Genomic DNA, 10,682 nt, shown 5'->3' with positions numbered 1-10,682 from the left:
TCGCTAAAGTCATTCCAACCCCTATAACACCTTATAATACATCTAAGGTAATGATAGTGGTAAAACTTGATCAATATTTTTGTGCATTTAGTTAACTTATTTCACTATATATATTTATTAATATTTGTGTTTTTACTAAGCGTGCATTTTGTTAGCATGCAGGATTCGTTTTCATTGCATGATAAATATAGTATTAATAAAACAATGTAAAATTTCTTGATTCAAAAATCAGATCACGGAAATATTAATAATAAAATTAAAAATTCCAAATACTATAATGCAACCACGCTAACCATAGAAGAGTAAGACGAAGGGGCGCATAAACTCTTTGAAACGGTGCGCCTTTCTAGATTGAGTGCGCTCCAGAAAACCGAAAATGTATATATAGCGGTCCTGGTTGCCTCGATACAATGAAAACGCCATGAATTTAGCTGAGTTGGTGAAGCTTGGGTTTTGAAAATGGGTGCCAGGGTCTCAGTTCTGTGGCCTAAATTAGTCCTACCTCTACCCCAGGATGAATTTTTTTTTTATATTTATATCGCTATAAAGCAGGCATTAATTTACTGTAAAAAGAATGGTTTAGATTTAATTTTTCCGAACTTATGGTCCAACGGGAAAAAGTTTTGGTTAACATCCTTCCGATGCCGGAATCAATTTTCTGTCGTATGCACTGTACAGAGGGTTCACTGCTAGCAGTGCCAGCACTTAACACTTGGGTATGGCATTTAATTTTGTCGGCTCAACCACGTGAAGGGATGAGGTCCGGGGTTTTCTGGAGTTTGCGCCCTCGTTTAGCACCACCTTGCTCAACGGTTGAGATGGATTGATGGTCATCCAAGGGTTGTGTTGCCCCGGATGTTCCACCACAGGTTTATCCGATGACACAAGGCTCAGACCGGCTTCCCAAGGTTTCAGCAGAGGCTCTGGCGAGCCAACTCCAACCCGTTCCGACTCTATACTGCCGCAGGATCGTCCTGGGTTTTTCAGTTCATTGAGCAACCATTCGGAGGCATCACATACACAGTCTAGATGTTTTTTTTCCTGGTAAGTTTACATTATGCGGTCTTACTGTGTTTGAATTCATCACTCTCGGCTCCTGTAATTTTTTTGAGTTTTGGGTTTTTGACTAATGTATGCTATGTTTGTTTCGATTTCATGGCAAGGTGTTGTCCAGCCTTCCGAGCCTGCTCCTGGAAAAAGGACATCTCCTTCCAGCGTTTTGACTCTACCGACTTCCCTACAGGTATGCTCTTTCCAATCACTCCATGAACAGTTGTCGGTGTTGATGGTTTCATGTAATGTCTGGTAACAGAGGGGGTTTCTCTCCCTCGTACCTCTTGACACAGCCCACGGCCCACAGCCTTACCTCTTTTCCACTGCTGGTCGCAGATAGCAGCAAGATGTCACACCAGACTTGTCCTGCGCCTCTCTGGTTACTAGGATTTTGGTTCCAGGTGGAGCCAAACTAACCCAAGATTCAGGGTTTAGCAGTGTTAACCTGTGTGGACATGCTCTCGTCTTTTCAGAATTGTTTGTAATTTCACTGTATTATTCCAGAATATGAATGGGTAAAGCTTTGGTGTATATCACTCATCGAATTGTAATGTTTAAACACCATCTTATACTTACTCCTTTTATTAATCACGATATTCGTAGCCCTCGGGGCTTTGCTAAGTATTATATCAGAGTATTGTTTCTATTCCTCTGCATGGGATGCTAAAAGTGATGGATGTGTTTACTAGCAATTATAGCCCCATGCTACGAGGATTTTTTACGGCTTTCTACAGATTTCATGCAGTTTCTGGTCATTCTTTAATTTAGTTTTTTTTTTTTGCATGGTCTCTTCTATTGACCTATGGCTGTGGATAATCGATTGACAACCCTCCTTATTGTTTCGGTAAAGAAAATTGCCTGGAGAACTTGCATGACTCTGCTGTCGGCATTTCCAGACTTGTATATGAATATACATATATTTGCGGCTTTTAGTCCCGCTCAAAACTGGCTATCAGTAATTGGTTTTACATTCGAATTAATTCTCTATCAAATCTAATACCTCTGCCAGTAGTATTTGAGTTACTTCTCTGTCACAGTTATGTAAATAATTTCGTTCCAATGTTTGCGGGTTGGCTGGAAGATGTTAATTCATTTCTGTCATTCGTTTATATGCTTAATTATCTGCTTCCGTCATTCATTTATATGCTTACTGTCTACTGTTGTTATAGTTTCATTAAAAGTTAGTTTTTGTACAATGGGGAGTTATCAGGGCTTGATGTGTTTACTTCCGTTTAAATATAGTTCCAATTTATCTACCCTTCGATATTTTGCTATAGTCGTCCGGTTTCTTATCTCACCTTAATCGTAACCCAGGCTTAACAACATCCCCAAGATTAAATATTGAGTCTGCATACTATGTTTTAATCCAGTTATTCTCGTTCTGTTATTCATTTCATGCAAGTGAGAAAGAAACTGGTTTCTTGTGGGGTATTTCTCAGATAGATGTAGGACTATATAGATAGCGTGCAGAGACCAATTGGAAATAAGCTAATGGTCTGCTGCTTTGCCAAGGGTGGGGTTCATGGAATACTACGCCAACCAAGAGATTTGCCAATAGGTCTCTGGATTGATGTGATAGTCTCTCCCTCACTTCAGTACTAAAATTATTTGGTGGTGTTCATGTGTTTTCTGGGTTCCCTGGCTTCTGATCGTTGTCTTTGTGATGCCTTCTTAAATGCAAACGTACTAAATCACAGTGCTGCATCCCTATTTGCAAACGTTCACATTAATATGGAAAACCTGCTAAATCACAGTGCCGTATCCCTATTTGAAGGAGAAGCAAAGAAGTTGCGGGATTGAGTGGAACCTTGTGCTAAAAACAGTCATCCCCTGTTGTTTAGGACCATTTTTCCTAGCAGTTCAGCAGTTGTGGGTAACAGTTTTCCTAGTTTACTGCATCAATAGATGGAAGCCACACCATGGGACCATAGCCTAACAAGTGGAGATCCATAATGTGATAGAATAGGGCAATAGAAAATTGAACTGAACCACAATGGAAAAGGCTTCATTGATACGAGTCACCTCGTTTCAAATTGGATAGCATATATTTTGAGGATGCATAGCCCAAAGTTCAAAGATTGTGTTTCAATTTTAGACAAGTATCTCTGATTTGAATTTTAGACAAATAGCTCTGATCAAAAAGTTTACTAGTACTTGCTTTTATACCACTTCGGAGATTAAACTTTTGAGAATGCACAGTTAGTTGAAACTTGAGATAGAAACCGAGCATGCACATATTTAACATCGTGTTTGAGTTCAAGTACATAACCTTTATCAGGGAAATTTTTGGATGGACTAGAAGAATAAGGGCCATTTGTTATTGATTCTCCTTATATTCATCGAAAACCAGTGATTCCTTACAGTAGCTCCTAATTATAGGAAATTTATATAACCTTGCCTTAAATTATTCGGCCAGAACTTTTGTGATCTGTAATTTCATTCTCTGTAAAATGGCTCTAAAAACTCAGTTGATTCAGAAGAAGCTGAGTTTTGGCATACTATAATGTAGATCACATCCTGCCTTAAAAATTTCAAATTACTTCAATTTATTTTTCCACAAAATACATAATTGAAGCTAAACCTTTCTTGATTTGTAGTTTCAGTCTGTGTAAAATGGTTCTAGGATGAGAAACTCCGTTAGTCCAGAAGAAGCTCATTTGATGCAAATCTCTAACATAAGTCACAATCTGCTTTAAACAATTTCAAATTATTTCAATTTATTTTGCCACAAACTCATGATCAAAATTAGCTTACAATAGTATGAAATGGCCTTTTAAGAGATTACTAGCATTTGTTATATATAATTTTGCAATAAAATGTCTGAGCATTCAAGTTGTCTGTAAATTTCAGATATCAGCGAGAAGAAGCAAGAATTGAAGCTTGGATAAATCTCCAGACTGCTAAAGCTGAAGCTGAAACCAAAAAACTTGAGGTATGGGAGTGTGCCTATAAATACTTGTAAACATTTTCGAATATTTGCAGAATTTTGGTTCTTTACAGCATTTAGAAAAATTCCATTGGACAGTTTATTCAAAGTTTCTTCTGGCATGTTTTGTTGTATGTTACTGAGGAAAAAAGGTTATGTTGTATGCTGGTGTTTTCCTTTTCCTTTTTGTTTTGGAAAATTCCATATATGTTACTAACAAATGAATTTATTAGAAAAGCAATTATACATAAGCCCTACAACGAGGAAGAGGGCTAGCATATGTATGTGTAAGTCCCCTGCCTACTGTAAGCGGGAGACTTAGGATATCTGTACATTAGCCCCCTGACTGTTGTAAGCAAGAGGGCTACCATATCTCTGTTGACTAGACATGAAGACTATCTACACCTCTAAAAATTACTGATATTGGATTTGTAATTTGACATTTATTTTATTGCAAAATTGCTATCTTGGCAAACTATTTAGGCATCTCCCTTTAACTTCTGAGTAGGATATATTTTCAACAATGTTGATTTTATTGTCTAGAGTAGCACATTGTATAGTCCAGGTGGTTTGGGGATGTGTAATGCTATGTTCGAAGAAAAAAAAAATTAACATAGATCCATTTTAACAATGTCTAATCTATCACGTGTCAAGATGATGAAAAACCTCAAGTTGCAAATTTGAAGTGCTTGCACCTTCAAACAAAAATGAACTTTGCAAAAAAAATTATGGGTTAAGAATCAAGATGAATCTAAGCTAGTGAAATCAATTTGATGGATTCAGATCTCTGATCTCTATGCCTTTGGTGGTTTCTTCCCTAGGGTCTAAATAAAATTATTGGTTCTTCCAAAGATGGAAAATTATGGTTTCGCTTAAAGCCTATACACTAACAAAATCATTGGGTTCACCTGAATGATGGAAAACTATAGAGAAACCAATGATGGAAAACTACAGAGCTAACACAAGTGATAATTGGGATTGATATTCAACACAGATCCTTTTTAACCTTAGATTTATTAAGCAGGAAGTACGATTTTCATTAATTTTTTAGGTTGTAAAGCATCTAAGTTCTCAATTTTTAATGTATCCATCTTATGAATAAGGAATTAGGATCTTAGTGTGCTAACACACAAAAAAGTTTGTGTTTTGGTTTTTTTATATTTATTTAAATTAATTGTAATTTCATTATTTCTTTGACAAATTTACAAATTTACATTCTTCACATGCGTTTTTTACTTTTCTAAATTTACAAATTAATGCCAGAGACGTTGTATCTCACTGTGAACATCATTGATAGATACCTTTCTATTCAGAGTATTGCAAGGAAGAATTTGCCATTACTTGCTATCGCTGCAATGTTTATAGCTAGAAAATATGAAGAAGTCTGTCCTCCACATGTAGGATGACTTGCTGACATCTGTAAGAAAGGATGTGTTTATATCTAATTAAAAGAACACTTTGTTGGCTGTATAAAAGTACATACACCAGCAATATCTACTCCTACAGAAGATTACGCTTTATGCTGGAATCAGCACAAAAATTATATTATAATAGGTAACACAATATTTATAAGAGTTGGTTTATACTTGGCTACAGGTCAATGACTTCATCCGCATCTTCCCAAATGAATGCACGTCAGAACAGATAGTGGCCATGGTAATTAGCTCTAACTGATAATTCTTTGTCATTGATTGCAACATAGTCTCCAAACATTCAGATTGACTGATCATATTAAAGCAACTGAACTTCAAGCTTACAGTTCCCACTCGGCCATATGTATTCCTCGTCAGGTTTCTAAAGGCAGCTGATTCCAACAAAGTGGTAAAGTTTTGAATGACACCACTTTTTATATTGTTGAAAGCAGCCTGTGTGGCATTGATCAAATCTACTTTCGAAAATTCCTCATAAAATATAGCATTCATGTTTTAAATTACTTTTCTTTATTGTATTCCTAATAATACCCTACTGTACTGACAAGTACTATCCATTATTCAGATGGAAAATCTAGCATTCTTCTTGGTTGAACTTTTGCTTCAGTACATAATGAGCAAGTACAATCCATAAAATTTGTGTTAAGGGCTTTGAACACTTATCCGCTATCCAAGGCTTTTTTGTTGATGTGGTTTTTGAAATATTCAATGTATTTTTTAAGTTGTGTGTGCAAGCGTTTTCCATAACAGTAGTGAAGTCTTATCTGGATCCCAAAATATTGTGCATAGGTGATGCTTTTCCCTCCTCTAGTTAGTTCATTCTTGTTTATTGTGTGTTTTTACAAACATTTTGCAGTATGGTACACTTTTTATCATTTTTGATAATATATCTCATGTATTTGATGCTTGTAGGCCTTTAATCCGTAAAAAATAGCCCAAAAATCTCATAAATAGACACCTATAAATATAAACTAGTCATCAAATTTCAAGGAACATTTTTTCATGGGGTTGAAATCCTATTAAAATTTGGAACTAAATGCATATTTTCATATTTATGAGATGTATACTTTGTTTACTGAACTAGATTTGTATGTGTTCATATTGAAATCTTGTTACTATGTTTTAAATTGCGAGAAGCTTGATGGCTAAATGTTGTTTGCTTTATGATCCTTAGTTACCATTTGTGAAGTGTTTTAAGTAATTGGTTACGGCTGATCTTATGTTGGATCCTTTATCGAAGGTTCTTAATGTAGGTTCTCATTATAGCCGGTGTGATAACTTGCCAGGTACCAAAGGGACTGTCACATGCTTTGCATCATACTTGGTGTGCACCTCAATTTTCAATTCCATTATGGCATTAGCTGGGAATATCAATGTAAGACTTAAATTCTAAATACTGGGCAACCAGACATTATGTTTATTTTATCAGCATTTTGTATCTTAAAATGTAGTTTGTCATCATTGTTTTATATATCTTACGATATTAGTTTTCATTATTTTGTTTTATATTTTGCAGTACTATGATGTTCGGAAGGAGTGCAATGGTGGCCTGTGCTATGATTTTTCAAATATGGAGAATTACTTAAACCAGGGTTCCGTTAGGGATGCCCTGGGGGTTGGCAGCCGAAAATTTGTCTCCTGTAGCCCCTTGGTTTATGAAGCTATGCTTACTGACTGGATGCGGAATATGGAAGTTGGCATTCCAACACTCTTGGAGGATGGTGTTAAGTTGCTAGTTTATGCAGGAGAATATGATCTCATTTGCAATTGGTTAGGTAATGATATTGTATACATATAACATATTGTTTTTGTTTTGGACAATGAATTTATGATTTAGGTGTTAAGTCTGTTATTAACTTATTTTCAGTTGTGTTCTTCAGGCTTATTAGTCTAGTCTTCAAAATTGAAAAGTTAATTGTTCAAATTATGTGTCTTTCAGGCAATTCAAGATGGGTGAATTCCATGGATTCGTCTGGAAGTGATAATTTCAGGAAGGCACCTACAAAATCCTTCCTTGTAAACGATAAGGAAGCAGGTTTAATAACCAGTTATGGACCACTCAATTTTCTCAAGGTAAAAGGCACTCGATGATCATCTTTGATTTCGTTGTACAAGTAGATAATTTCTTCCTTACGGAATCTTCTATTTTGCTGCACCAAGTTCATGATGCAGGTCATATGGTCCCAATGGATCAGCCAAAAGCAGCCTTGGAGATGTTAAAACGTTGGACTAAAGGAAGTATTACTGACGACAATTCTCAAATTTTAAAGACAGTGACGGAGATGCTAGAGAAGAATTTCAAGAGTTAGTTATCTGCTTAACTAGGAGAATTGCTCTCTTCACATAGATTAATGTAAATATTTCTAGATTTGCAGTAGTGTGCATCCCCAAAGATGTGTATTTTCTGATTTGGCAAAAAAATTGTGCATTGGGACCATCAGTCTTTCTAACTTGTGTCAAATCTTTTTATGGCCACTTTTTAACTGTATAGAAATAGTGCTTCTTATTGCTTACCAAGCCTTGTGGAATTATGATTATACATGGTGTTAAAGTTATATTCAAGAACATTAATATTATGTCCTGTGTTCTTATTCCAGCATGTTCTGATGTCCTAATGGATGAAAGAAACTGTAAATTCAACAAAAATATTTAGTTGAGAGAGTCTCGGGGAATTCAAATCATGATTCTCTTAGCCTACATTCAATTTTATTGACAATGACAAGAAAACATTTATGTTGTTTGCAATCATACAATGGATGCCAGTATTGTCTACTTATATTTGAATTGGAGGCTATGTGGTTTGGCAGTGTTTCACTTCTCATTCGTTCTATTATTTTATTGTTGAATATGCATGTTTCCTCTTTTTTCCTCTTATCCCTTTATAAGCCTCTTGGACATTAAGTGCTTGGCATGGCAAGATATTTCCATAAAGCGCATGGACTATCTACGGTCCATCAATGCTTGTTGTTGTCGTTGTCTACACTACTCGATGCACTTTGAGGAAGGATCCATGTTGGAACAAAACACTTACCCTTCATACAGGCTACTCTAAAGCAGACCTGAAGTAAGCCTTAAAATTTTTAAAGCATCATGCTTTTAGTGATTTTACCCTTATAAAGAAATCCTACTCCTGGACATTTTAGATTTCTTCATCAATTACAGGCAGGCATTGTTGATCAGCTACGGCCAGAACATTGTGTCTTGATCAATTATATGTTGGAACTCAGCTACTAACACCCTGTCTGAATTGAATCTTTATCTAATACTAACGCGCATACTAAGCGTCTAGAGGCGTACGCACATTTTGTTAACTCTGTATTGTGTGGAAGATTCCTGCTTATTATCTTACGAATCTGTTCCAGGTGAGAATGATACGGGCCAACAGACATTCAAAATGATTTTATTTATTTATTTTTAAATAATTTTTTATATTGTCTCTAGAGAGACAATAGTTTGAATTATGGACATTTATTTTTTTTAAATAATTTTTTATATTGTCTCTAGAGAGACAATAGTTTGAATTATGGACATTTATTTTTTTTTAAATAATTTTTTATATTGTCTCTAGAGAGACAATAGTTTGAATTATGGACATTTATTTTTTTTTAAATAATTTTTTATATTGTCTCTAGAGAGACAATAGTTTGAATTATGGAATTGTCTCTAAAAAGACAAAAATGTAATTGTCTCTAAAGAGACACAAATGAAATTGTCTCTAGAGAGACAAATCAAATTGTCTTTATAGAGACAATAATAATATGTGTTCTATATTGTCTTTATAGAGAAATTTTTGAGACATTATATTTTGAGACACCCGCTTAGAGACAATATTTGTGTTTCTTTTTGTCTTAAGTTAAGGCAATTGACTCAAATATTGTCTTAAAACCCCCCTACATGTAGTAGTGACAGAACCATGGACGGCTGACTTCACTCGACCCGCGACCCGCATAATCAGAGGACGTATTTAGTTGGGGATTTGAACTGAGGGAGTCAAGTACACCATAAGGCTTTGATGTTGATGTCATCTTTATAATTCATTGGAAATAGGGTTTGAATTGAGTGGGAAAGGAAATAGGGTTTAAGTAGAGTTCGATTGCAGTTTTTGAGATTACACAAGTTCATGAAAAATAAATCGTATTATTGTTTATTTAAAATGTGAAATTAGAAATTATTCGAATAAGATTCATATTATTAAAAATATATAGATATAAATGTGATTACATTTTAAAATTAATAATTATTTGTTTTTTTGATGAGATTTTAGATGAATGGTATGATTAAAAAAATTTGAATTTTTGGAAATAATTATTAATTAAGGAAAATGATATAGTGTAAAAAACGAAAGAAGAAATGAAAATAGGATAGCCAAATGAAGATGAAACGAATATTAAGGAGTAGGGGATATAAGGAATAGGAAGGGAATGGGTTTATAGAATATGTTGATGGATAGTGGGTTTTCAAGAATGATTCACTTTATAGCCATTTTATTGAAGGAATTAGGGTGTTTCTTGATTTCAAGAGCTTGGCCTATGGGAGGAGTAATAGGGTGTAGATAGTAGAATTTTGGCCCTGTCTAAATGAATAAAATATATAGAATTGTGGGAGCCATGTGTCATTGTCTACTTAAAAGATGTGGCTATGCAATGTGTCACCTAAGTGCTTTCTAAGGAAGGTGGAATCCATTCAACTATCTAAGATAACGATGATGAGGAGTTAAGGAAACTCCTTGCCTATCATGTTCAATCATACATCCTCTTCACTGAACCCGTTGACCCCGTTGACCCTTGTTCCAATTGTCCAATAATAAATTATACAATTCTTCATTTCTCTAATTATTATGCATTTTCGATTGACATTCTGTAATATTGGTTGTTTTTGCAAATTTAGAACAAGTGGATTTCCACATCCATATAGGACATACATACCATATTCTCAATGTTTTTAATTATCATTCTTTATTGGTTTGTGAATGGTTAATAATGGTTTCACTATCTATTTACGAGTTGTAATATCAATTAATATAACTTTAGTTAAAATTTAATGTTAATTTGAAAATCTTTTAAATATAAAACTTCTCGTGTTAAAGAAACCCATGCAAAAATTAAATTGCATAACTTTTGTAATAGAAAAGAATAAAAGATCTTGTTGGCTTGAAAACTATTTTACTTTTTACAATTTAATAAAATCAATATGCCTTAAAGCTATATGTGTTTGTGTTATAGTTTTTGATAAATCTTAAGTGTTTATGTTATAGTTTTTGAGAAATCTTCATT

The 10,682-nt window shown here is 34.6% G+C and overlaps 1 protein-coding gene and 1 long non-coding RNA gene across 2 annotated transcripts; both read left to right on the top strand.

The window, feature by feature from the left end:
* The first annotated feature begins 859 nt into the window (after nucleotides 1-859).
* Nucleotides 860-1,707, top strand: LOC149234735 (uncharacterized). Its single transcript, XR_016268227.1, has 3 exons — nucleotides 860-1,044; nucleotides 1,175-1,243; nucleotides 1,390-1,707. It is a non-coding gene; the product is annotated as an uncharacterized LOC149234735 (long non-coding RNA).
* A 4,023-nt stretch (nucleotides 1,708-5,730) lies between these two features.
* LOC149234734 (serine carboxypeptidase-like) lies at nucleotides 5,731-7,718 on the top strand. The gene is made up of 5 exons (XM_089368357.1): nucleotides 5,731-5,800; nucleotides 6,696-6,784; nucleotides 6,926-7,184; nucleotides 7,349-7,482; nucleotides 7,605-7,718. The coding sequence occupies exons 2-5, from the start codon at nucleotides 6,761-6,763 to the stop codon at nucleotides 7,716-7,718; spliced, it is 531 nt and encodes a 176-aa protein (XP_089224483.1). The 5' UTR covers nucleotides 5,731-5,800; nucleotides 6,696-6,760.
* The last annotated feature ends 2,964 nt before the right edge of the window (nucleotides 7,719-10,682 follow it).

Source organism: Pinus tabuliformis, chromosome 8, assembly GCF_031772625.1.
Source record: "Pinus tabuliformis cultivar Carrire ecotype Pingquan chromosome 8, CPIR1, whole genome shotgun sequence".
In the NCBI taxonomy this organism is placed as follows: Eukaryota; Viridiplantae; Streptophyta; class Pinopsida; order Pinales; family Pinaceae; genus Pinus; species Pinus tabuliformis.
This window is presented reverse-complemented; position numbering and strand designations above follow the sequence as displayed.